Genomic DNA, 27827 nt, shown 5'->3' with positions numbered 1-27827 from the left:
CCGTTGGGTTCACTTGAACCCAACGAATTTTCCTACCATCGTACTAGTAAACTAATATTTTTTGTGTATGAACCCAGTAAAATGGCAAGGCTGCACCCATCGAAGCTTCAATGTGCATCTGTGAAGCCTTTTAATCTACTCCCTCCGTCTCAAAATAAGTGTCTTAAGTTTAGTGTAATTTTATACTAGAGCTAGTACAAAGTTAAGACAATTATTTTGAAACGGAGGGAGTATTTAATTCTCATATATTTTAACGTGACTGGCACAACTAAAAGACCACACAAGTAGCGTGGGAATAACCAGATTGATCTAGGCTAGGGAACAATGCTTTCAAAAGAACAATCAATAACCGAATTTAGATAATGATGCGAAGCACTTTAAGACAACCGTTAGATGTGAAAAAGTGCATTAAAATGTTTTTGATGCAACTAGTCTCCAAAAAATACTATTGAGAGCAAAAATAATTTAGAAGATCTGCCTTATGATTCAACTAATGTGAAGAGAATGTCAGAGCACACAAGTAATCCTAAGAAGATGAGGTTAGACCGCTATATGTGGTAAGTGATAATTTATTTTTATGGATTATGTTGTCTTTTAGCAGTATATTTGTTGGACTTTTTACACTTGATTAACACATGCCAAATCCCCATAATGAGTTACTTAGTGAACCCAATGACCAATTTTTCTGGCTCCGCCCCTGTGCATGGTTGAATGTTATGGTGGATTTTATATAGAATAACTGTACAAAAAAGCCAGCGTCTGGACCTTGGACAAACAAAACAGGACTGTTCCAGTAATCGTACAAAATAACTATTGCAGAAATTTTCCACCGGGGATGCATCGCGATGTGTGACCCAGCGGCTATGATCACCCACCCCGGATTCACAAAACCAGCAAGACATTTACAGGAGACGACTGTACCACGGGCCATGAACCTGCTCTGATATTGTTGCTACTTTGATTAGCACTTCCGCTGCCTTCACTACGCGGTCGGTGAGCTTTGTCGCCCCTATGCGCCCCAGGGCCGCCTCGGCGAGTTTCCTGCCCTTCGTCCCGTTGCCACCCAGGGTGATTGCACGGAACGTGCAGTAAACAGATCGAGACACCTTCCTGAAGACAGTGTCATCAGTCTGGAGGCTTTTGAGGAAGACCCTGCTCAACATCTGCTTCCTGTTCTCAACCATTTCATCCGAACAAGGGCCGGCCGAGGTCGATGAACGGACCATCACCTCGATGATCTTATCTGTGCCAAAATCAGAAAAACTGCCTAGTAGCTCCGTGAGCGTGCTGAACAGTTCCAAGCTTGCATTTTCCAGTTCTGAGGGAGAGATCTTTGAGTCCTCGCTCATCAATACTTGACGCTGGACAAGCGCGCTGTAAGAGAAACGTAACTAGGTTCAGTCAATGCGTTCTAGTGCTCTGATATTACATAATGATGAAGAAAAAATAATATTTCACCCAGTTGCCATAACGATCACTTGTTGGAACTGACTCTGGACACCACGCAGCCTCAACCAGTTGAGTTTAAATGTCTCGGGTACTGAGTTTCTTTCCAAGCCCTCCATCCTGCTGACAAGCTGTAATAGCCCAATCCTTACTAGCCTGTCGAGTATTTCTCCCGTGCACTCTGGTAGTAGCTCTGTACTTCCTGTTCCACATTATGAAACGTGGTTAACAAACTAAAGCTAAATGGCCAGCATAAAATTAATGAGCAAATACCTGCTACAGGAACTGTAGATTGTTGCTGATCTGGAATTCCACGACCAGCTCGGAGGGTCGTAACCAATGGCTGAACCTGTTTATGAAAGACAGGTGTAAATTCAATCAACAGCAGCAAATGAGAATCATAAATGCTTACGATAGTGTTGCTTAAAGCAGCCCATAGGGGTCTGTAGCTTAATCAATAACAGCGGGTAAAAACTGCAACTACTCCCTCCTTTCCGGATTATAGGGCTCAAATCTAAAATCTCATCAACCAAGGTGAACTGTGAGTGGATGACACTAGTTTTAACTAGCCAATGAAATATTTCTCACATATTCAATTTCCGATGCAATAAATGTAGGAGCTGTTCGGCAACGCTCCAGCTCCATAAAATCTGAAAATCTGTGGAGTATCTCTAGTCCAGCTCTGCAATTTTTACATGCGGCTCCTCCAACTCCGGGAGTGGAGATGCGGAGTGGAAGTCATCCGAACAGGCCTGTAGCATCCTCCCTCTCATTGGACTTGCATGGTGCATGTAGAAAAAGATGCATGCATAGCCACTAATTTCTTTTCTCTTATCTCTATGAATTAAATATGCCGTGAGACTCAAAGCACTTTAACTCAATTAGACTCAAAATGAGCGTAATATAATGGAAATCTGAAGTTTTTGAAACGAGCCCTATAAACCGGAAAGGAGGGAGTACTTGACCTATTATTACTGCTAGGCTGTGCATAGTGTTTACTAAAATTTAGGAATATGAAACTAACATGGTCTGTTGCAGGCAGGATCTGTAAGGAGCTGACATATTCATTCCATTCTTCTTCTACGATATCCTTTGAGGTAGAAAGCCACTGAATAGTTGAAGTGAGAGAAACTAATGCATTGGAACGGGATCCATAGCGATCGGCAAAAGATTTCTGCAGGTACTCGACCCCACCTGAGCCCTTTATAATTGGTTTCAGTAGTTGGATTCGTGCTCTACTGACTTCAGACTGAAGATCCTGTTTAGTAGAAAATATTTAGTTTCTGAATGATGTTATAGTTTCACTGTATAGCCAGTGTAAATTATTCCAAACCTCGAGGTAGTATTAAGGAATAAACAAACCTTTAATTCTTCCATAGTGAACCGCAAGCCCTTGATGACAGCTATTATGAATGCATTTGGACCTCTATCATGAGAATCAGAGTGTTCGATCAATTCATTCAATAATTTGTCATGACTGATCTTCATTTCGTCTTCCTTTGCAGGAGAAGATAGTTTACGCAGCATACCCAGAGAGTACTGCAGAATCTGCCCCAAATATTGTGTGCCTTGGGTGCTCGAGCTCGACTCAAGTACCTTTCCACAAGAAAATGATTTGTTGGTACCAGATGTATTAAATAGATTCAAGATAACACTCACTCAGACTCTTCTTACCTGGGACAAAATTTCAAGGTTAATATTGTTTGTTATTTCTTCTTTCCACCCTTTACTAGCCATCTGGTGCAATGCATCCCTGACTTCCTTTACTAGGTTGACCAGATAACTGTAGTCTGGTGTGTCTCCTTTCATTGAATCCACAACCACATCCCAGAAAGCTTTCTCCATTGTTTCTCTGACTTGTGCCTGAGAGTAAAAAAGTGGGCAGCTGAGAAAATTATATACTCCCTCTGTCTCAAAATAAGTGTCTCAAGCTTAGTACAATTTTGTACTAGAGCTAGTATAAAGTTGAGACAGTTATTTTGGGACGGAGGGAGTAGTACTTAACCGGAGGTGCATCTTACACTGAAAAAGATTCACCCTAGATCATGGCATTTAAGTTCCCCTAGACACTCAAAGCTGACACAGATTCTCTACAATGATACATTTTGGTTCTTAGATTACCCCAGATGTGAAGCTCGACAGTAATATTCTAATATGCGATAGGGCCTAACCTTGAAATCCCCCTCAACTTTACCAACATCATCAGAGCTATCAGAAAAAGAACCATGCAGAATCTCATTGACCATTTGTTCATTCTCTGTTGGCAGCTTTTCTGGCACCGTTCTGCTCATTTGGCTGCTGGTGACCTTGTCTCCTGAGTTACTTTCAGATGGTGAAGAGGAAGCTTTGAACAAATATCCGACAAGCTCATTCTCTATTGGCAGCTTTCCTGGACATATGCTGCTCATTTGACCACCGTTGCCTCTAGTGTTACTTTGAGACGTTGAAGAAGAAGCCTTGGACGAAGATTGAACAACTCTACCTAGCCTTTCAGCATCCTTGTCCAAATTATCTTTAGCGTCAGAAAGAAGAGACTGTCCAGAAAAAGATGTGACATTTGCATCTGATGTTGCCAAGGGGCTTCTATTTTCCTTGGCTCCAATAAACTTTGACCTTGTTTCTGATAAAGCAAGTTCCATCCTCTCAATACCAGCTTCACCACCTAGGTGCCAAACCTTCTCCCTTAGAAGTTTCTGGTCCACCATAACCTGGACGACAAACAGGATTTGTTTCAGCAGATGTTATACTTATGAAGATGTCAAGAAAAGAGCATCGGGGTAAATAAACTAAATGTTAACATTCTAGAATGTTTTTTAGAACGCCCAAGGCTTTATTCCTCAGATGATACAGTAAAATTCTACAACTGAGATGCATTCTGCAATAGACAAATCATATGCACCCAAATAAGACTTGTTCAAAACCAAATCATATGCACCATCGTGCTGCTGAATAGACAAATCATATGCACCCAAAATTCCAAAAGGGGTATGGCACAACATAAAAAAAAGCACCAATATAGAATTATGAATCATACCTGTTTCTGGATGGCCTTCGAATTAATATTAGTATAATTAAGGCTATCTGACCGGCCTTCGGTAGTTAATTTGCATGTTTGCATCATTGAGAGCTCAAGCTTGCATGCAGCTGTCACGAGATCTTCCTCTAGCGACTTAGCATCTTTTGCTTTCCACACCACAAAGTGGTAAAGATAAGCACACCAAGCTTTGTCAAAAGAAGCCAGCTGAGATCTGAATTTTGTTCGATCAGCAGCAATTGAAGAACACTCCTGGTTATTAGAAGATCCAGGAGAGACTGCGCCTAATGTAGATTGCTGCAATATGCATGCACCATCTAACCCATCAAGTATTGTCTTCATCAGCAGCTCAAATTGCTTCACAAAGTTTGTTGCTGACTCCACAAGTAGTTTCTCTCGCTCGCCTTGTACATTAAAAACAGCGCTTGGATGACCTAGTATCATGTAAGCACAGAGCACTACCCTTGGTGAATATCTAGGTAACTTGCCAGCGTCAGAATTTCTAGTTGTCTTTTTTAGTGTTACTCTAGCTCTTGCTGCACTACTTGGTAGGATTCTCGTATTTGGTGATCCCAGGTGCTTGAGTAGATGGTCGATATTTTCTGGTGTGCATGAACTTGATGTCTCAGAAAGAATAAAACGACTCTCCAAGCAATCAAGCAATGCCCTGGTGGTCTGAAGAACTTTTGGAGATTCAATACAGAGAGCTAGTTTTTCAAATGGTAGAGAATTAGCAGATTCCTGATTTATCCCCAGCACGTCAAAGGCCGCAGCCAACACCGCTGTTGTCTCCCTGTACTTGTTCTCTGATGTCACTCTTTGCCCAAAGAACCTTTTTGTCCTCTCCTCTAGCGCAGCTCGCCTCTGCAAGCGAGCATGCAAGAGTTGAATACGATTCTCCTCCGCTTGCTGTACCCGATGTTCAACTCTCATGCCAAGCTCCTCCCTTTCCCTGTTGAACCTCATTTCTGCATCCTTCTTAGCAGCCTGACGCAGCTCATCCAATTTAGCTAAACGATTCTGCTCTTTCTCCAAGAGGCTCAACCTACAATTATAGAATTTTCTTGAATGCTCTTTTTGCGAAAAAAGAATCAAACAACATACTCTACCGGTCTGCCTCTTTTGATTACCTCTTCTGCTTAGCAGCCACAAGCTTCACTTCAAGGCGCCGCTGCTTGGGATCCTCCCCCTGAGATGGCTGTGAAGTACTCCTGACCGCACGCCTTGCTTTGCATGATAATGTTTCATGGAATTGCTGGAGAGCACAACAATTTATATAAGTAAGCAGTAGCAAACATATATGTTTTACCAGTCCATGAAACTTCACAAATTTTACCCCATTTTGGTCATTTCACCCTTCACACAGTTCTCAAAAGTCAAAAGTTAGTTAGCAAAAAACAAGAGAATGAACTTTCTGGTCATATAAATTGTAATGGAGACTCAACATCCTTACCATCAGAACCAACCAGGACTCAAACAAACCCTCTTCTAATCAATGCAGCAAGACACAAAGCTTTCACGTTTTCTCTACAAAAAAATAACTAGGCAGGGCTCCCATTCCCACAAAGTTAAGATAAACCTCAACTGCCTTGCAGCTCTAAGATCTGATCAAATAAACTAACACACGGTGCCAACTTGGCAGCCAATTCGCCAGCATGAAGGTCGACACAGCTCTGAGACCTGGTGGGTTCGTGGTATAGTTTTTCAAGAAGTTCTTGGGGGTTAGTAAAGAGTTTTGTTCTTCAAATTCTCAAGGACGTAACTACGTAGCGGCGCCGCATACCCGCGTTGCCATGCGGCGGCTGCTAAACCATTCATTAACGCAAGAAGAAGCGATGAGGTCTTTTTTTTTCTTTTAAAATTTCTTGTCGTCACACAATACACCGCATGCAGAGGACACCAAAGCATAAAAAAAGCACCTGTCGCTTTCAATCCACACTATGTGCTCTATGCATGCATGCATGTGCATGTATGTAGGCTGTAAAAAATGATTTATCTCACAGATTAATAATTTGATTGGAGATTCGCCTTCACCATTAGGTTCGTCTCGACGAGACCTTCAAAATAAGATCTCATGTTGACATGTTTCGTTGATTTTTTTTTCGTTATTCATAGTTGCCACATTTATGTCATCATAGTTGTCATCTTACGGGTGTACAGTTGTCACAAAAATTATACATAGTTGCCGAAACAATAATTTTATACTTTTTAAGTATTGCAGTGTTATGTGGAGCTAAAAAGTATTTATTAAAGCACTAACAATAAGCAAGTAAATGCATGAACCAGCACAAACACAATGAATCAAGTTTTTTAGTGGGGGTATATGGACATTCATGAATCTGATAAGCAAGTTAATTTAATGTGAGAACTATATGACCAATAATGTGACAAGTAAAGTCATTCCAAGGCGACCAGCTGAACGGGTTGCTCTGGGAATAGCTCTGGCGATAGCTCCGGCGATGGGCGGCTCCTCTCCGGCGGCCGAGACCTGACGTTGCGCGGTGCCCGCTGTCGGCCGCCGGCCGGCGTGCTGCCTTGCCCGATGCCCCCGCCTCCCCTGCAAGGGGCGCCCTCCCTTTGCTTCCCCCGGTCGCCTCGACGTTGGGCGGACTGGGCGGACGATCCCGACCCCGATGACTTGGCTTCTTCTGATGGTGACGGCCGGCTGGAGCTGCCGGTGTCCCTGGCGCCGCCGTCGCTCGGCTCGTTCTTGGCTGCGGAGCGACCTGCCCGCCGGCGGCCGGGGAAGGAGGTCGGGCGGCGGTCGCCGGTGCTCTGCCCCCTTGTGGTTCCCCCTCTCACCTCCTCGGCCCGAGCCGGTTCGCTGCCTGGGTTGTCCCCCGTGGCAGCCGCCGGTGAGGGCCCCCGCGAGCCCCGACCAGGCGCTGGTGCCCTGCCTCCTGGGGCGGCGGCGCCGGTGCCGGCGGCGGCGGGAGGAGCCCGTGCTCCTGGTTTGTCCCCTTCCCCGTGCCCTAACTTCCCGGGCCGGCTGGCGGGCGGATGGGCCGGCTCTCCCCGTGGGCCGCTGCGAACGGGGCCTGGGCCCATCTCTGCTAGCGAGATGGCCTGGGCCTCCCGCCGTGCCTCCCGTGTGCTGGAGAGGGTTAACCGGCAGTGGGCCGGCGCCCACCTGGGCCTCCCCCCGCGCTCGCGCCCGGGCCCAGGCCTGCGTCGGGCGGTCCGGCTCGGGGCTAGGGTTCCCCCTGCCCAGCTCGCGCCACCGCCACCTCGCAGCCTCGCCCCGTCCCGATCCAATCCCCCTCGCTCTCGCCCGACAGGTTCCCGCTCCTGCGCTTCGCCGCCGCCTCCTCGCAGCCTAGCCCCGTCCCGCCCCCTTCCCTCACGCGCCTCTCCGTCGGGCGCGGCCGTCCCCGCCGATCCCCAAGCCCTGCTCGCGCTGTCCCGCCGGCCGGTTCCCTGGCAACGCCCGCCCCACCCCGTCGGCCGCAGTGCGCCCTCCCCCTCGCCCCTCCCCGCCTGCTCCGCCGGCGACGAGCCCGAGTCTGCTGCCAGGTGCCCGGACTGGCTCCCCATCCCATCCCCGAGGCGCTCCTACCGGGACGTGCTCATGACACGACACGCCGGGGACGGCCAGGCCAGGCCGAAGCGGCCTCTCCCGGCTGGGCAGGAGCTCCTTCCTACGCCGACCTCCTGTGACCAGACTCGTGCGGGGTTGGAGGCGCCGCCCGAGGCCCGTGTCTGTGCCCCGGATGGGGGTGCTACCTCGTCCCGTTCCGGGCGCGGTGGGCCTGCTCGGCCGGGGAAGTCCCCGGAGTACTACTTCGGGACCTCCCTTCGTCGTCCGCCTCCCCCTCGTGATCCGGAGAGGGGTCCCCGCCTGCCGTTGCCGGGTTCCCCGGGGGACCGGCGCCGCCTGGAGGCCGCCCGCGCGGCCGGCTTGGACCGGGAAGCGTCTCCGCGTGCGGAGTTGGTTGCTCGCCCCTCTCCGGCATCTCAGCCGCGTGAGGCGCCAGCGCCCCGCGACCCCCCGGCTCGGGACCTCGCTCACCGCCCCGCGGCTCCTTCCTGGTGGCGTGATCGCCAGGACCACCGCCGGGGGGAGCGGTGGGGCGGGCCGCCGATGCGGCGCGGTGATGATGGACGCCGGGATGACTGGCGCTCCTCTCGGGCAGAGGGGGCGAACTGGCGCCGGGATGACGGGCCTTCTAGGCACGTGTCCCCGGATGCCCTACCTGCTGCTCCGCTTCCCGCCCCGGCCCCGGCTAAGAAGAAGAAGTCTAAGAAGAAGGCTGTTGGCGGTGCTGGCGGCCTGACGCCGCCAGGAGCTCAGGGAGCTCCTGTGCACGAGGCTCTGGACCCCCCTGCTCGGGCGTCCCGCCAGCGCTCCCGCGAGGACACGATGTGCATCAACTGCGGGTGCGCCGGCCACTACCGCTCGGAGTGTGAGGCTCCCCCACGGTGCCCCACTACTCTTGCCTATCTTGGGTATGGCACTGAGAGGGGAAGCTTCTACGTCGTGGATGCAGAGATTGAGGAGGTAGCTGCTCGGCCTCACCTAGCGACGGTCACCTTGGAGCCCGAGCAGCCTATTCCGGATGGCCTGGTGATCTCGTCTGACCTCATCCGGGATGAGCTTGCGGCCTACATTGACGACTTTCGCGGCTCTGAGTTCGCATGGGAGGTGACTGAGACGGCTCCCTTGGTCTTCTCGGTCCCCTTCCCCTCGGCCGAGCTACCCCGGGTCTGCTCACATGGTCCTATCCGATGTCCCCTCAACCAGCTCCTGATCAGCGTCCAGGCGGCCTCGTCTGAGCCTGACCCCGTCCCTCCCTTGGAGAAGGTCTGGGTCCTCGTCTATGGCCTCCCAAGGGGGGCAGTGCGGCTCCGCGTGGTGGCAAGCTCACTCATATTCTGAAAGCCATCTCTGAACCCGTGGGCAAACTGATCACTGCCGACCTGGCATCTTTCGAGGATGATGGCCCTGCCCGCATTGAGATTCTCTGCCCGGCTCCTGCTGAGATTGACGGGTTGTCTTTGGTCTTCTACTTTGGGTCCAAGGGCAGGCGTCTGACCTTCGAGCTCGAGTCCCCGGCTTCAGCGGCTCAGCTAGAGCCGGTCCCCCCTGGGCCGGATCCTGCCGACGGGGGGCTTGACGAGGAGGGGGGCTCGTCGGAGGAGGGGTCTTCTTCTGAGGGGGACGATGACACGGTCGGGGCTCCGCCCGAGCCGTCTGGCGGTCGGCACACCCCCGCCCCCTCGAGTGCTGGCCAGTCAGGTCTCGCAGGAGGCCCCACGGTGGGCACTTTCGCGCCGGTGGGGGTGGTAGGCACGAAGATCACTCTCCCTGCTTCCCGGATCCCGGTGGTCGCTGCTGAGGAGGAGGTGAGTGTGGGTATGGAGGTCTGCCCTGCTTCGTCCCCGCGCTCGCCAGGGGTGGTTTGCTACTCGCGCTCTCCGGGTTCCCCCCCTTCCCCAACCTTGGGGTCCCCGGATCCGCGCCCTCCGGTGGCCGTCGACCCTGGTTGGGCGCCCGAGTCCCCTCCCGTGCCCCGCTCACGGCCTCGGGAGGGCACTTCCCCCGTCGTGGCGGCACGTCAGAGCGCTCGGCTAAGCCAGTCCCGGACCCTTCAGGACGGCCGCGTCCCGACGATCCCTGAGCTGGCGGCCCGGCGTGCTGCGGCCCGCGATCTGTTCCCAGGTACGGCTCCTCTCCTCCCCCCTTCTGGCTCTGGTTCTCGGTTTTCTGTTCTTTCTAGCGATTTGGTGCCCCTTTTGGTTGTTGTGGCTGCGGACAGTGGTATTGTGTTTCGGGGGGAGAAAGGTCCCCCTCTTGAGCAGATCTCCACCCTCTGTGCGAAAGAGAGGCTTGAGGGGGCGTTAGCGGAAGCGCGCTGTCTCGCCGCGCGCTCCAACGCCCCCTCTCCCCCGGTGCACGCCGGTCCTGGTCATAGAGAGACCAGGGCTGGTGGCGCACCCCCGGCAGCGGTTGTTGTTGGTCCCGTGCCGCCCATAGGTGGGCTTCCCTCTGTCCGGAAGCCCAGGGGGCCGCCGCCTACCCGTCTCAACCCCTCTGAGACCCGTGGAGAGGAGCGCGTGTCAGGCCCCGGAGCTCCCTCCTCTGGCCCGGCGACCTCCGATGTCCCCTCTTCTCGGGGACGCCGGGGTCGTCCTTCTAAGGCTCTCCCCCGCCCCGAGGTTGACGGGCGGGCTAGTTCGGCCCCGCTTGCGGGGCCTAGGAATCCAGGCGAGGTTGTTAAATGAAGCTCCTATGTTGGAACATTAGGGGCTTCGGCCTCCCTGGCCGGCGCCGGCATCTTGTTGAGTATTTGCGTCAGGAAGAGATTGACATAGTAGGGCTGCAAGAAACGATTCGGCAGGACTTTAGCTTGCTCGAGCTTCAGAGACTCTCCCGCCACCAGTTCTCCTGGCAGTGGCTCCCTGCTTCGGGCCACTCTGGGGGAATCCTGCTTGGTGTTGGGGAGGAGACGTTCTTGGTGGAGGACATGGACCGGGGGGAGTTCTTTGTGAGCATGGCCATCACCGACCGACGTACCCACCTCAGCTGGGAGGTGATTATCGTCTATGGCCCGGCAGACCATGCCTGCTCCGCAGAATTCCTCGCCGAGTTGAAGAATAAGGTGGATAGGTGCACCACCCCTGTAGTGGTGGCTGGTGATTTCAATCTTATTAAGTGGGCTTCTGATAAAAGCTCTCTGATGGGGTTATAGTCCTAGGGTAGGGTCATAGGCCTGCCCTGTAAGTCCTACCCAAGGACTACCCCTCATAAGAGACGAGGCCTTTAGTCAGTTCCGACTGAATTAAGGAGTCCCCATCATCCAGTCGGTAACAGGTCCTCGACCATCCAGTCGGAGACTAGCATTCGGAGAACATCCAACTAACCGACTGGATGCCGCTCGGAACATCGTAACCCCCCTGGAGGGAAACGGTCGTACGTTTCCCGGTGCATTTATTAGCATTTAGGACGTACGTTACCTGTAACGTATGCATTCAACCGCCACTACTCCACCCCTGTACCAGAACCGTTGTGGAGGGCAGCGCACTCTATATAAGCCACCCTCCCCCGCTGGTGAAGGGGTGGGCAACTCATTTGTATTCCATATTCCACTCGACAACAAGCTCCCAGAGCACTGAGACGTAGGGCTATTACCTCCACCGCAGAGGGGCCTGAACTCATACAACCTCGCCGTAGCTAAGGCTCTGCCCATCCTTTTCGTACCCTACACATCTACTGTCAGGCTTATACCCACGACACTCTCCGAATGTAGATCGACCCCGGATGCGTCTTTTTAACGACTGCATTGCAGACTTGGCGCTACGAGAGATTGCTCGCGTAGGAGCCAGGTTCACGTGGTCGAACAAGCAGGTGGACCCCATCCGGAGTGTTCTAGATCGGGTCTTTGTGTCGCCTCAGTGGGAATTGATGTTCCCCCTGTGCGGGCTTAGGGCCATCACGCAGATTGGCTCAGACCATACGCCTCTGCTCTTCTCGTCGGGGGAAGGCTCCCCCCCTAGATCACGGCGCTTTCGCTTTGAGTCTTTTTGGTTGGATCAGCCTGGTTTCCGCGAGTTGGTCCGTGACCGGTGGCATCGGGCTGTCGCCTCCCCGCCGCGTGTCTACTGTGCGGTGGACATTTGGCATCATTGTGCCAAGATGGCGCGTCAGGCCATGAAGGGCTGGGGTGCTAACTTGGGCGCTGACCTCCGAGCCTGTAAAGGGGCCCTGCTAGGCCAGATTAAGATCCTAGATGACCTGGCGGACGGTACGGGTCTGTCCCCGGATGACTGGATCCGGAGATACTCCCTCGACGCTGAGCTCATGGGCATCTTCAGCTCCAAGGAACTGTTCTGGCAACGTCGAGGGGGCCAGAACTGGCTCCTTAAGGGGGACGCAAACACCGCGTACTTTCAGGCCATCGCCAACGGCCGAAGGCGGAAATGTGTCATCCCTTTCCTCCGGGATGGGGATGCTCTTCTGGAAAGCCCGGAAGACATCTCATCCCATATTTACTCCTTCTATAAGGAATTATTCTCGGCCGATCTGCGGGGAGGCTCCTCTCTCTGTGAGAACTTCTGGCCGCTAGCTGATCAGGTATCCGACGTGGAGAATGCGAAACTCCTTCTCCCATTTTCCTCGGAGGAAGTGGGCCAGGCGATCGCCTCTATGAAGGCGTGCTCGGCCCCGGGGCCAGACGGCCTCCCGGTGGTTTTTTTCCAGCGATTCTAGGAGACCGTGCGCCCGGTTATCATGCCTATGTTCCATGAATTCTATTTAGGCACTTTGGACATGGGCAGGATTAACTATGGAGTCATTGCCCTCATCCCCAAACTAGTTGGGGCTGTAGAGATTCGGCAATTCAGGCCTATTACGGTGATTAACGTGGTGGCGCGTATTTTTGCTAAAGTCTGTGCCACTCGTCTGTCCCCCGTGGCCGATCGGATTGCGCACCCCCTCCAGTCCGCATTCCTGAAGGGCAAGAAGATTCATGACGGGATTCTTGCCCTTCACGAGATTGTCCATGAGGTGGCATCCAAGGGATTGCAGGGGGTCTTTCTCAAATTGGACTTCCAGAAGGCGTATGACCGTCTTGACTGGTCCTTCTTGAGGTTAGTGATGCAGCGGCGTGGATTTGACGAGAGGTGGTGCTCCTGGATCATGCAGCTGGTTCGATCTGGTAGCACCGCCATCAATATCAATGGTGAAGTAGGCCCCTTTTTTCGGGCTTCCAGGGGGGTGAAGCAAGGGGACCCTATCTCCCCCCTGCTGTTTAATCTCGTTGTGGACGCCCTTGCTGGCATCCTAGATAAGGCGAGATTAGCCGGGCATATCCAGGGGGTGGTTGGTCACCTCATCCCGGGGGTGGGGTGTCCCACCTCCAATATGCAGACGACACCATGATCATGGTCTCTGGCTCGGACTCGGACATTGTCAATCTTAAGTTCCTTTTGCTCTGCTTCGAGGAAATGTCTGGACTTAAGATTAACTTTGATAAGAGTGAGGTGGTGGTCCTAGGCTACTCTGAGTCTGAGCAGCACAGGATTGCGGACAACCTTAACTGCAAGCTGGCTTCGTTCCTTATCTCGTACTTGAGGATGCCCCGGGCGGAGTCCAGGATTCTGGTTAGCGGGTTTGATCCGCTTGTGGGACGAGTAGCGTCCCGTGCGGAACCCTGGTGCGGCAGGTTCACTTCTAAAGGCAGCAAATCCATCCTCATTAGCTCCAACCTCGCTAGCCTTCCCATGTATATGATGGGGATGTATATCCTGCCCGAAGGTGTGCACAGCGCCTTTGACTTGGGCAGGCAGGGAATGGTAGGCCCAAGTATCACAATGGTGAAATGGGCAGACATCTGCTTGCCAAAAGACCGAGGGGGCCTAGGCATTCCTGCGTCCCGCCTCATGAACGTGGCCCTGATGCTCCGGTGGGTGTGGCGGATTCTGCACGGAGATGGGGGTCTGTGGCTTCAATTGATTAAGGCCAAATACCTTCGAGGCAGACCTCTCTTGGCATGCTCTCTCGCGAATGGTTCGCAGTTCTGGAAGTCTATCCAGAGCATTAAGCACGAGATTAGGTTGGGTCTGCGGATCTCGGTGGGCGCACGGCTCTGGGACCCAGTTTTGGTTAGATCCCTGGCTGGAAGGAGAGCTCTTACGATTCCGTTTCCCGAGGCTCTTTGCTATCTGCGCCGACCCTGTTGTCCTGGTTTCGGCAGCTGCTCTGGCAGCCGGATGGCATATTGCATTCCGCCGACCTCTTGGTCCTGCGGAGGTCCTGGACTGGGAATTGCTCCTGGCAGTGATTCCCCTCCCGACCTCGGTGGCCAGTGATAGTATCTCTTGGAGCCTCTCTCCCTCGGGAGCTTTTTCTGTTAGTTCGGCATACCTGGCCCTGTGCAGGATGCCCGTCCTCCCGTGGTTATCCCCACTCTGGAAGGCCCCGTTGCCCTTGAAGATCAAGATTTTTGTTTGGCAGCTTCTCCGAGACCGTTTACCTTCAGGGACCGAGGTGCTGAAACGCCATGGTCCGGGTAACGGCATATGTCCCCTGTGCCAGGTCCCGGAGACTGGCTCTCACATTCTGTTCTCATGCGTCGCGGCACAGGCACTATGGTGCTTTGTACGCGAGGCTCTGGGACCGGGGTGGGAGGCCTCTGACCTTGCAGATTTTCTGCAGGTGCGGGCCACCCAGGTCGGTCATAAACGTCGACTGTTTTGGTTGGTCTTCGCGGCTATGATGTGGACCCTCTGGACTACTCGCAATAAAATGGTGATTGAGAAGGTGTTGCCGCGGCGTGCTTCTGACTCTTTCTTCAAATTCCTTGCCTTCTTGCAGCACTGGCATCCGCTCGTTAGGACCCGGGACCGGGGCCGACTTCAGCACTACCTGGACGCGTTGATGGCGGCCGCCCGACGGCTCTCCTCTCCCTTGCTTGCTGCCTAGCTGGCCCCGTGTGGGCATTTTTTGTTTCTTCTCTTTATTTTGGGCTGGATTGTGTTGTTGCCCCAGCGGACTATCTTCTTTATTTTCTGTGTTCGGACTTGTGTGTTGGATTCTGACCATTGTGCTTTATCTATAAAGCAGGGCGAAAGCCTGTTTCGAGAGATAATGTGACAAGTGATAATAATCTGGCAAGTATCGACGAAAACAAAAGTTATCAAAACATGTCAACATGGGATCTAGTTTTGAAGATCTCGACGCGATAAACTCAGTGGTGAAAACGGATCATTGATTGAGATAACTGTTTGAGAGATAAATCTTTTTTAAAATACAACGTGCTAAGCAAGCTCTCCGAGTTGCGCGCATGAGCCGCCGCATGGGAAAACGGCTATGCATTGTGTGCAGTTTAGATTTTCCCAATTCTCAATGGATTTGCCCTTGGCACAGTTGATTAGTATATCAACGTTGAACTATGGGGTGCGAATGCTTACTCCTAAAACTTAAGGGGCGGGATGCATTAGGCATTTCTGCCCTATTGCGCTAATTAGTGTAATTTTCAAGATCATTGCTAAAGCTGATGCGACCATGTTCTCCGGGGTGGCAGCGTGGCGCATAAAGTTATTAGTTCTAGTCAAACAACGTTTATTGAAGGTAGACTTATCCTGGACGGGTCCCTGACGCTACAAGAGATTGTTCACAAACTTCGAATCAAGAATCTAGGGGGAGTCTTGCTAAAACTGGACTTCATGAAAGCATATGATAGGGCAAACTGGAAGTTTCTACGCAAAGTTATGCCCAGGAAAGGTTTTGACGCTGGATATATTCATCGGATCATGCAGTTGGTCTCGGGTGGCCGAACTGCAATGTGCATTAATTGAGAAGTGGGCCCCTTCTTCTGCAATGTCAGAGGGGTGAGATAAGGGGATCCCACTCACCCCTCTTGTTTGACTTGGTGGGGATGCCTTTGCGGAAACCCTATCCTCGGCCAATGTGGCAGGTCATATCTGCTGAGTGGTGCCGCACTTGATCCGGTGGGAGGAGGGACCTCGCATCTCCAATACATGGATGATACCATGATCCTCTCATCCAGAACAAGCCCGCAGCCATTGCAAACCTGAAATTCCTGCTTATGTGCTTTGAGAACATGCCAGGGTTAAATTTTAATATAAAGAGTGAAGTTAGTGTCATGGGTAGTTGGGGAGATGTCTTCAAGTTAGCCAGCTGGCCCAGAGCAGAGACAGCGACCCCTCCTCCCCGAGGCACTCCCGCGGCCGCCCCCGGGAGGAAACCCTAGTGTCGCCGCCCCGACTCCCTCGCCTCAGCTCCCTCCCTCGCCGTTGTCGGGGACATCGCCAGCCAAAGGCCCGTGGCGCTAGCGGCTCCCTCCCGCGCGCAGCTTGTGGGCGGCGTAGGGTGCCTCCCCTCTGCTCGGTGGTGTCGGGCGTCGGGTCGGCCCTGCTCCGGCTCCCTCCCTCCCCTCCCTCCGGCACTGCTCGTGGGGCTCCGGAGCCCAGGGGCGGGCTGGCGGCGGATCTAGCCCATGCCCAGATCTGGATGGTGGGGGTTGGCAGGGGCGTGGGTGGCCGACACCCTTGGCCAGGTGGTGGTGCTCCGGCTGGTGTTCATCTGCTCCAGTGGGGTGGTGGGGCTCCGACTGGTCCTGGTCAGGGCGCAGAGGCGCTGGTGTGGTGGTGGTGGTGCTGTGCGTCTTTGTTGGTTGCGCTGGTTGGCACCGGCGGCTGGACGCGAGGGTGCGTGGCCGGCGGCTCCGTCACTTGGAGCTTGCCAGGTGGCACGGGTCGTGCAGTGGTCCGGTGTGGCTGCTGCTCCGGCCATGGGTGGTCCCACGACAGCTTGGCAGGTCGACTGCAGTGGCGCTGGCTCGCCCATAGTCGACTTGTGTCGGCCTCCGCTTCCTCTCCTCATTGTCCGGCGTTACTTCGTCGAAGGGTTGTCCTTCTCCCAGCTCCAATACATCGCTCCTATCGCGCCCGGTGAGGCAGGACCGACCTCGTCTTGCGCACGGTGTTGCAGGACGGAGCTCGTCTCGCGCACGGTGCAGCAAGACCGACCTTGTCTAGCACACGGTGTCGCAGGACCGAGCTCGTCTCGCGCCCGGTGTTGCAGGACGGGTCGATGGAGGCCAGTTTTGGCCGGCCTATAGAGTCTCAGCGCCGGGGGCTGCCCAGGAGTGTTAAAGGCGGGACCTTTCCGATCATCTCTTTGGTTGGGGTAGCGGCTGATCTCGGGTGAGGTGGTGTCAAGGTCTTGGATGCCGGGGCGATGGCCATGGTGGTGGTAGTGCGGTGCTCTTGGGCCGAGCCCGTGGCTTGGTGCTGCCGATGACCATGGTCGTGTGGGCGGCATGGTAACTAGGGTGTGGCGTTTGCTGGCAGTGAGTGTTGGCCGAGGTGAAAACATGTTCTATCCCGGACGGACCGGTGGCGGCGAAGTTCGTTCCCTTCTTGAAGGCGTCGTCGCGGCTCTCGCTGCCCATTGTGCTGCTCCAGGGGAAACTCCGATCCTTGGATCGGGCGGTGGCAGCGCTCCGGTGTCGTATCCTTCCTGAAGGCGCCGCCTTGGAGCCCACGGTTCATCGTATGCGGCTTCATTTCTTCGCGGTGGCGTGTTCTTGTAGTGATAGGGGTTGTGTTTCTGCGATCAGCATCTATGTATCCTGCCTTGGGTGTGTGCGTGTGTTGTGCTGGCGTGCGTTTGTAACGAGTTGTTGTTGATCGTTGCTTTATATATGAAGTGGGGCGAAAGCCTTTTTCGGTAAGTTAGCCAGCTTCCCTATAACATACATGGGAATTCCTAACAGTGGTAGGAAAATCTCCAGTGTCACCATGTTGAGAAAGTTGCTAACCATGTTGAGAAAGTTGCAAGGAAAATGTCTTTCCTCTGGGAGGATGCTAATCCTCACTAACACAGTAATATGTGCTTATCCAGCCTACCAATGTACGTCATGGGACTTTACATGCTGCCAGACCGAATTCATGCTGCCATGGACAAGCACCGTTCCCACTTCTTTTGGGAAATAGCTGGACCGAGGAGACGATACCACTTAGTCAATTGGCTGGCAGTGCGCCGCCCTTAAGTATGTGGTGGCCTCAGTCTGCTTAACTAGCTCATTAACATTTCGTTAATGACCAAGTAAGTCTGGAAGTTGTACCAAGATGACAGGAGCCTCTAGAAAGATATTCATTTCAGCTAAATATCCCAAGGCCTCGGATATCGACTTCTGCACTGGGACAGGGGGAGCTCAGTTTTGGAAAAGCATCCATCGCATTAAATATTTATTCAAGCTCAGTGCTAAGCATGCAGTTAACGACAGCCAACCGACGCTTTTCTAAATACATTGGTGGCATGGTGCGAGCCCCTTGAAATACCAGTTTCCCCTGCTGTTTAACATTGTTCCAACCCCTCTATCACGGTTGATTAGGCATTTAGAGGTGATGGCTAGCATATCCATTTCAGGCGCTCCTTCAGCCACCAAGAGCTCCTACTGTGGGAGGCACTTCACCCAGTGATGGAGGAGGTTCAAGTGGATTCCATCGACGAATCCGTGTCCTGGGCACTGGGCACTGGGCACTGGGCCTTCATGGATTTTCTCGTCCAAGTGACTCTACTCCAGGAACTGCCAAGGGGTGGCTCACTTCAAGGATATGTGGAGCGTTGATCTGTCTTTAAAGATCAAGAGTTTCACTTGGCAACTTGCCAGAGGTCGTGTTCCTTCTAATGACCAAATCCTGAAGTATCACGGTCGTCCTGTGCATTGTGTGGTGAGGAGTAAAATGTGCCGCATATCTTCTTCGCTTGTCACCTTGCACATTTCATGTGGAGTGGCGTCTGCCAGTTACTTGGGTGTGGCTGGGATCTGGCTAACTTTACGGATTTCTTTGCTGTCCCTCAAGGGTTTCTCGGTCACCCTAGAGGTATTCTTTGGTTTTATTTTGCGAAGGAATTAATGTTAGGCTCTATGGAATATTAGAAACAAATTAACCACTGAATGTGGGTTGCCGAAACATCATGTTGACTGCATCTTCAGAACAATCATCTTTCTTCGGATTTGGAGGGCTGCCGCCAAGCAGAGGAACAAGAGCATGCTGGACTTGGTGATGGGAGCACTTAGGGAATTGCATGTGGCCACAGCACCACTAAGGAGCAATCAGCTTTTCTTTCTGATCTATCGTTTTCGGCGTCTGTTTCTTTTGGATTGTACTCAGATCTCAAGCATGTACTCAGCATACTTCCATACTGTTGTTTGACTTTATTAATACGTAAACTCTGTTTCGCCCAATTACTATGATTGGCTGGAGCGTAACTATTCCTTGGATCTCCTGCAGGATATCAGCCTGCACATCCCTCAACAGCAAAAGATCGCATCACTCGTGCAAAATCAATAGATATTAGGCATGAAAGGTCAGAAAATGCAATGGAGTCTGATGCTCAACATGAGAAGAATGCCTCGATTGCAAATGGGTCTGATAGTCAAATGCCATTTTCCTCTGCACAAGGAAAGGGTTCAGGGATTCACCGGGCACTGAGTACTCGAATTTTTATACCGCATAAACGTGCTAGCTAAATCTCCACTTCGAAGTCGTACTCAAACCATGAACGCGGAATAATGAAGCACGCAGCGGGGAAAAAAAATGGGGTGGAGGGTACCAACCTGCCTCCGGAGTTGGGCGTCGCGGAGCTTGGCCTCGATCTCTTCGGCCGTTGCCGGCGCGTCGGCGCTTGACTCACTCGCCTGGAGGAGCCTCCTCCTGATCCGCCGCGGCACCCTGGCCACCGGCGAACCCTCCTCGGCCGGTATGTCTAGTGCCACCGCCTCCGGTACCGTCATTCGCTCCGCCCACCGATTCCTGGCCAGGTTTAACCCCAAATCGAGCAGACCTACGCGCCGTCGCGTCAGATTCCGCCGGGGATCGCACGAATTCGGCGAATGGACTGTCGCTGTCGCTGCTCTCGTTGGGGACTGAAATCCGTACTCCGTGGAAGGAAACCGGTACTAGGTCGAAACATGGGAACTCGGGATTATACCGTTGGATCTGAAATCTGTGGACTGGATCACCCTTCTACGTGTACCACGTTTTTTGTTGTTTCAATCAGATAAGGGCAGTGCTCTTCCCTGCGCGCCATCCATCAACCTGGCGCGTTCGCACCGTTCATCTTCATGCAACATTTTTTCTTCCAATGCAACAAAATTCGTCGCGATGCAGCAAATTTTCAACTGTTGCAACAAAAAACAAAAATTGTAGCAAAAAATATCTACGTGATCGTAGCAAAAAAAGGAAGCTGATGGTGCGTGACAGCAAAAGTCAAACGTCGGTTGTAACAAATATCTACGTGAACGTGTATGCAACTTTTTTAGTAAACGGTTGCATCAAAAAATGATGTCGGTTGCAGCAAAAATTAACACGGTTATAGCAAAAGTAAAAAACATCGATTGTAACGAAAAATCGGACGAACTGGAGTTGAAACCAAACGTATATGCAGCTTTTTTATTAGACAAATGTAGCAAAAAAACACTTGCAGCAAATATGACGTTGGTTGCAACAAATTTAGACGAAAAATGTTGCATCCACTGACCAGCGAAGCGCGCGCGTGCGAAAAATGTTGCATGACCCGCGCGCGCGAGGGAGCGACCGGCGCGTCGGTTCGGCCGACGCGCCGTATGAAAACGTTTCCCATCAGATAAGCTCGATATTACCGGAACGAAAAAGTGTGCACTTTTGATGCTATGGAACGTTGGGCACAATAGCTAAATGTCAGTCGACTAATTTTAGTTATTGTGATCAGTTTGAAGGAGAAGGAAAAATAATGAATGGGCTCGCTAAAGATTTACCCCCATTGTCTATCTTAGGTGGGGGTGGAGGCGAAAGAACGACGGTGGTGCAACTTTGCCAAAGAAAATATTCATCGACGCTGAGGCTGGAGGGATGGTCAGGGTGACGGCAAGACCGTCGATGGGGGCGTTTTCGAGGAGGGCGAGGCGGCGATATTACGCAGGAACGCCGCAGGCCGTGGGTGGTGGTCACACGCGGTTCGGCCGACGGCCCGTACGGTTGTGTGAGAAGAATGATAACTAAGGAAGAAGACATGAGTAAGAAGAAAGGTCAGGCGTCGCACGATATTCATCAAATGCTCCAGAATAATCGACTCGCCCCAATATAAAAGCCAGTCGACTTAGATGTAGCCACGCCCAATGTTGGGTTTAAGCTATATGAAGCGGTAACCCTAAGTGCTCGGTAGCATCGGAAGATCATCGGAGGTGGCGGGGCTTAGAGATATTGAGAATCGAGGTGGTCAGAGTGGATACTTTGGGTTTAGAATATTTAATGAGGTTTCGTACCATAGTACTTTGGACTGTGTCTTTTCATGTAGTGTGATTATCCTACACTCGGTGTAAATAGTGGATTAACCAAAAACCTATAAAATACATTCTAATAGCTCGGGGTAATCAACAACTCGAGGAGTTGTAGGTAGGGGTAGCGAACGAACAAAATTCAAAATAAACTCAACAAGACCATTAGTTCCGTAGATGGTTGTTGTGTCATAAATCCCCAAGACTCAATTGTGGGTATCCATGGTATGCACTTTTCCCTACATAACTTAATATAATATGAGTCATACCTAGTTGTTCCTTGGGTTCGACACTCAATACTTTCACGTCCGTCTTGGCTATAGTCACCCCATGCTCTTGTGGGGAACCAACACATTGAGACCAATTGATATGGATGAGCGTGGATGTGGATGATCTGGTTTTGATTATCCACGCAACTCACCGCCTAACGTTAATGGGTTGTTACATATAACTAATGGTGGTTGTAAGTGTAACGACTAAGATGCGGTCCTTTTCGATTTGGGGAACGAGGCCCCGAATTAGAAAGAAGCGCATCTAAGCGTTTCGCAAACATGGTAACATAGCACATACATAATAATAGAGGAATGACAATAAGGGTTTCAACTGTCATCTCATAAATATATCAGAGTTACATCACGCATCCAAACAAGGTAGTTCCGCTACGGACTAAAAAACATGAGAAATGACTATGCTACCCTGCATGCTTGCCCACGATCACGACCACGCCTCAGTCGTCTAGATAGTTCACGTACAGGCGGTCGTTCTCCTCGTCGTATTGCCACGCCAGCTGTGTGCCGTCGGGATCACCTGTCTCGGGGGTACCTGAACATGTTGGTGTTGTGAAGGAATTTGTGAGCCACGGGGACTCAGCAATCTATGACCTCGGTGTCAGAACTAGTCGAGTTATTGGGTTGGAAAGGTGGAGTATTTAGGTTGGAGCATCCTAAGCATATATGGTGGCTAACTTACGTAGAACATGTATTGAAGGTGGTCTATTCTAGTGGTCGATAAATAATTGATCACCAAGTGATCCTGAACACCTACTTACGTCAATCATAACCCCACTGTGTTCCCGATCGAAGAGAGATCTTCGAAGGGGACAGTCACGGTTACGCACACAGTTGGCAATTTTATTAGCTTATGTTTAAGTTGTCTATTACCGGATGTTAACAAATATTCCAAGTTGCCACATAACCGCGGGCACGGCTTTCCGAAAGATTAAACCCTGCAGGGGTGCTCCAACTAGTCCATCACAAACGTACACGGGCCACAAAGTAATCCTTTATCACGAATCTCGTGATCTCGTTGGATTCCTTAGAGGAAAACCTCAACTCTGGGGAGAACCAAAGCTTCACTGGGATTCCTATACGCAAGATATATCGCTAAGGTAAGACAAGACTAGCAGGACCTCCCGTCGTGTCGACGACCCTGATAAGAGTCACGTATCTCAATCTCAGGACACGACGGATGAGCTAGACGTCGGGATGGCTAAACCTCTGGGTGACCAGTGGGGCCCCGGACATCACTCAGGTGGGACCAACACTCATGAGGAGCACTGGCCCGGGTTGTTGATTAAATTCCTCGGGGTAGCTATTACCTATGCAAATTATTATTAAGTGATTAGCAGATTAAAACCAATGTTGGGTCCTGTCGGACAAGTCTTAACACTACGCGATTTATCGAGGGGGTCCCCATAACAACCCGGAACGTGTTAGGAGCGATCAATATGGAATCAAACACCGGTAGCCGGTAACTATGGCGGAAATAATGGAACAAAACACCCGGTAAAAGGCTAGGCCTTCCGTTATTTACCAAGTATATAGGTGCATTAATTAAATAACAGATTTAACATAATGATATCAAACTCACGTTATCACATGAGACAATTGCACCTGCAACTAGCAACGCTAACATTAGAAGCTTAGCAAGCCTACTTAGCCATTCAAGATTTGCTAGGAAGGGGTAAGTGCTTGGGTTTCATGGCAATTCAGGAGGCAATTATTTCAGTGGTAGGCAGCGAGCATATGATGGAAAAAACGTAATCTAGCATAACAAGTCTAGAGATGGAATCAAGGTCATATCATCTTGCCTGTGATATCGTCGGCTTGGAACTGCTCTTGTTCGTCCTGCACGTACTCTCCCGAATCCACGTACTCGTTCTCCGATCCCGGTGCTACCCAACATAAAAATAGCATCCAATGAACAACAACACCCCAAGATGCAACAAGCACATGATGCATGAGATGAATATGAACATGCATCTCTATTTCTATCACTAGCACAATCATGAGAAGTAAATTACATGTTCCTGGACAGAACTGCACCCTAAGCTATCTTGACATGCATGATAATGACATGATCAGATGCGTCACGTGAAAACGATGCAAAAGCATATAAAGAACATTACAAACGGAGCTACGGATCAACCGGAAACAACGAAACAAGAAATGAAGTGCTACGTGTCAAAATCATCACAACACACTTCAATGGCATAACTCCGGTGTTTCTAGGTTGCCAATATATAGAAACAAACCAACATGGATGGGGTGGTGCAAAGAATATCACCACACCACCAACTACGCACTCACAATCATCAAAACTCCAAAACTACACAATCTGCCACAAACAACATCATAGCCTTTTGAGAGCTACATGCAAGGCACCTACAACCACCCAAACATGCCAAATAAGATATGTGTCAGTAGCTATTCAAGAGTAGTACAAGCACAAGCAAAAAGATCACACAAAGGAGTTACACACAAAAAGTTATACAGCTGCTAACTTGCCCAAAAATATCAGATTTCAGGGACTTAGTGAAAATTCCAGGGTAAGCCTACATTTGATGGCATCCAATGATACATTGGTGTGTTTATAGAGGGTGGTACTACTCTATCAGGCATGTTTGTTTTTGTAGTTGTAATGATCTTATCATGGCATTACCAACGATACATACAATATATATTAATGAATATCATAACAAGACAATTGATGTATACTATGTCTAGATGAAAGGATCGATGTGGTTGACTAGTGCAGGGTGAATAGGCAACTAGCAAATTTTAACTCTATTGAACAAATTAGGGTTGGCAACAACAGGGTTGTATAGATATGCAACTAGGTGAAGAACCTATATGATGCTAACAACAACAACACAAGCAAACAAGCAAATGATACTACATAGTAGAAGCTGTTGGAAATATGCCCTAGAGGCAATAATAAAATAGTTATTATTATATTTCCTTGTTCAAGATAATCGTTTATTATCCATGCTATAATTGTATTGAATGGAAACTCTGATACATGTGGGATACATAGACAACACTCTGTCCCTAGTAAGCCTCTAGTTGACTAGCTCGTTTTATCAAAGATGGTTAAGGTTTCCTAGCCATAGACAAGTGTTGTCACTTGATAATGGGATCACGTCATTAGGAGAATGATGTGATGGACAAGACCCAAACTATGAACGTAGCATGTGATCGTGTCGTTTTATTGCTACTGTTTTTCTGCATGTCCAGTATATGTTCCTATGACCATGATATCATGTAACTCACTCACATCGGAAGTATACATTGTGTGTATCAAACATCGCAACGTAACTGGGTGACTATAAAGGTGCTCTAGAGGTATCTTCGAAGGTGTCTGTTGAGTTAGCATGGATCAAGACTGGGATTTGTCCCTCCGTATGAAGGAGAGGTATCTCAGGGCCTACTCGGTAATACAACATCACAACAAGCCTTGCAAGCATTGTGACTAAAGAGTTAGCCACGGGATTTTGTATTATGGGACGAGTAAAGAGACTTGCCGGTAACAAGATTGATATATAGGAAGTATCCATTTGGCTTCCGGAAGCATTTCGAGCATTACCGGTAAAGTATCGGGAGTGACGAATAGGTTCCTGAGTTCCACCGGGAGGGGCCACCCACCGGGAGGGGACCAAACAGGCCCAAGGGTGGCGCACCAGCCCGTGGTGGGTTGGGTGGCCAGCCCAAGAGGGCCTATTCGACCGAGGTGGAGAAAGAGAGAGAGGTGGGGCCAAACCGAATAGGGAGAGGGGTTCTCCTCCTCCAAACCGACTTGGAGGAGGACTCCTCCCTCCTCCTTGCGCTTGGCCGAACCCTAGGGCGCCAACCCTCCCTCCCCTCCTATATATAGTGGAGGGTAGAGAGGATTTTTGCACCACAAGCCACGACGCATCCCCCTCTCCCTCCACCACCTCGTAACACCCCGTAGTTATTTTGGTACGGCACAGCGAAGCCCTGCCTGAGTAGCTACACCATCATCACCGTCACACCGTCGTGCTGCTGGAGAATTCAGCTACCTCTTCGTCTCTCTTGTTGGATCAAGAAGGCGGAGATCGTCATCGAGCTGCACGTGTGGTGAACGCGGAGGTGTCGTCTGTTCGGCGCTAGATCGTGATTGGATCACAAGACGGCTTGCGATTTGGATCGCAGAGACATTTGACTACATCAACCACGTTTCTTAACGCTTCCCGCTTAGCGATCTACAAGGGTATGTGGATCTGATCTCCCCTCTCGTAGATGATCATCAACATAGATAGATCTTATGTGTGCGTAGGAATTTTTTTGTTTCCCATGCAACATTCCCCAACAGTGGCATCATGAGCTAGGTCTATGCGTAGATGACATCTCGAGTAGAACACAAAGGAGTTTGTGGACGTTAATATTCAGATTGCTGCCCTCCTTAGTCTTCTCTTGATTCCACGGTATTGTTGGATGAAGCGGCCCGGACCAACATTACTCGTACTCTTACGAGAGACCGGTTCCATCGATTAACATGCAACTTGTAGCATAAAGATGACTGGCGGGTGTCTGTTTCTCCTACTTTAGTTGAATCGGATTTGACTGAGGCGAACCTTGGAGAAGGTTAAATAGCAACTTGTGTATCACCGTTGTGGTTTTGCGTAAGTAAGATGCGATCATGCTAGATACCCATAGCAGCCACATAAAACATGCAACAACAAATTAGAGGACGTCTAACTTGTTTTTGCAGGGTATGATGTGATATGATATGGCCAAAGACATGATATGATATGTTTGACGTATGAGATGATCATGTTGTAATAATTAAATATCGACTTGCATGTCGATGCGATGGCAACCGGCATGAGCCATAGGTTGTCTTTAAATTTTTTGCGCTTGGTGATGCTTTGCTTTATCGCTAGTTCAGTAGCTTTAGCAGTGATACGTCCCAAACGTATCTATAATTTCTGCTTGTTCCATGATCTTTTGGGTGACATTGTTATATGTTTTGCTACACTTTTATATCTTTTTACACATATTTGGACTAACCTACTAACTCGGTGCACCCATCGCTAGTTTCTTTCTGCTGATGTCTTTTTTTGAAGGGGCTTTTACCCAATTTTCCGGAGCCCCAAAAATCCCGAGAAAAATATATAAAAATCAGCGTAACGGAAGCTTCCAGATCACCAAAGATGGGCCAGAGGGGAGCCACGGGCTACCCAGGCGACCTCCCGGCACGGCCTGGCCCCTGGCCGCGCCCACAGGCCGCCTGGGTGGGCCCCACCTCTTCTGACGCCCTCCTTTGACCTATATTTACTCCTTCGAGAGGAAACCCTTCCATCACATCGAGAATCACGAATTTCTCCATCGTTCCGCTGCCGCAGCGCTTCCAAGATCGGGAGCGTTAGGAGACCTCTTCCCTACACCCGCCCGGAGGGAGGATTGACCTCCGGGAGCTTCTCCACCACCATGGGCACTTCCCGGACGTGCCATGAGTAGTCCTCCTTGGATCATGAGTCCAGGACCAGTAGTTATGTTATGTCCTGTATCCAATCTTGTGCTTCAATGATTAGCCCTTGTGAGCTGCCCTACATGATCAAGGCACCTATGTAATTTTCATGCTATTGCTATGCTCGGTTTGTTGGGATCCGATGGATTATGAGATTATTTTCAGATTGTTATGAGTTATATATTTGATTATCCTTTTAAATTATGTTATTTAGTGATTCATGCATGTTCTTTGTTGCTCTTTATTACTTTGGCCGAGTAGTAGATTGTAATTCCAAGTGGGAGCGTTATGCATGATTGTGGGTCCATGCCCCCTCATGTCTAGCTTGAGTGACAGAAGCATGAGACTAGGGGATGTGCTGTTGCCACCAGGGAGAAAACAATGGTGCTTGTGACGACGGTTGCAAGGATTGTCTAGCTTACACATAGTTCGTTAATGAAGTTGTCCGTTGCTTTGAGTTTACACTTTCGGTGGGGCTCGCAACTTAATACCAGCGAGATGTTCTGGATAGATATCTCAAGGTGGATGATTAGTAAGTAGATGTTGATTAATAAACGGTCTACTTGTCTTAGCGTACTACCCATTACTATTGAGCCTCTAACTTTCAAGTAGCATAATTAGCATTGCGGTGCGTTTATAATTCTGTCAATTACCCAACTGTAATTTCTTTGACCGAGCATGGTTGTTTATCGTCTTTTGGGAGAGAGACATCACTACTGAACATCATGTGACTCCGGTCCATATCACCACCATTGCTTACACCTCCATCATTTACTGCTTTCATTTACTTT

General features: G+C 50.6%; 1 protein-coding gene across 1 annotated transcript; it reads right to left on the bottom strand.

Annotated features, from left to right (window-relative positions):
- Positions 1 to 704: 704 nt before the first annotated feature.
- Positions 705 to 19913, bottom strand: LOC123406337. Its single transcript, XM_045099833.1, has 10 exons — positions 19570 to 19913; positions 5611 to 5735; positions 4481 to 5525; positions 3618 to 4154; positions 3121 to 3309; positions 2809 to 3042; positions 2471 to 2704; positions 1720 to 1795; positions 1459 to 1648; positions 705 to 1374 (listed from the first exon to the last, which is right to left on the bottom strand). The coding sequence occupies exons 1-10, from the start codon at positions 19744 to 19746 to the stop codon at positions 903 to 905; spliced, it is 3279 nt and encodes a 1092-aa protein (XP_044955768.1). The 5' UTR covers positions 19747 to 19913; the 3' UTR covers positions 705 to 902.
- Positions 19914 to 27827: the final 7914 nt, after the last annotated feature.

The sequence above is a fragment of the Hordeum vulgare genome, chromosome 6H, assembly GCF_904849725.1.
Source record: "Hordeum vulgare subsp. vulgare chromosome 6H, MorexV3_pseudomolecules_assembly, whole genome shotgun sequence".
NCBI lineage: Eukaryota > Viridiplantae > Streptophyta > Magnoliopsida > Poales > Poaceae > Hordeum > Hordeum vulgare.
Note: the sequence above shows the minus strand (reverse complement) of the source record. Positions and strands in the feature narration are given on the sequence as shown.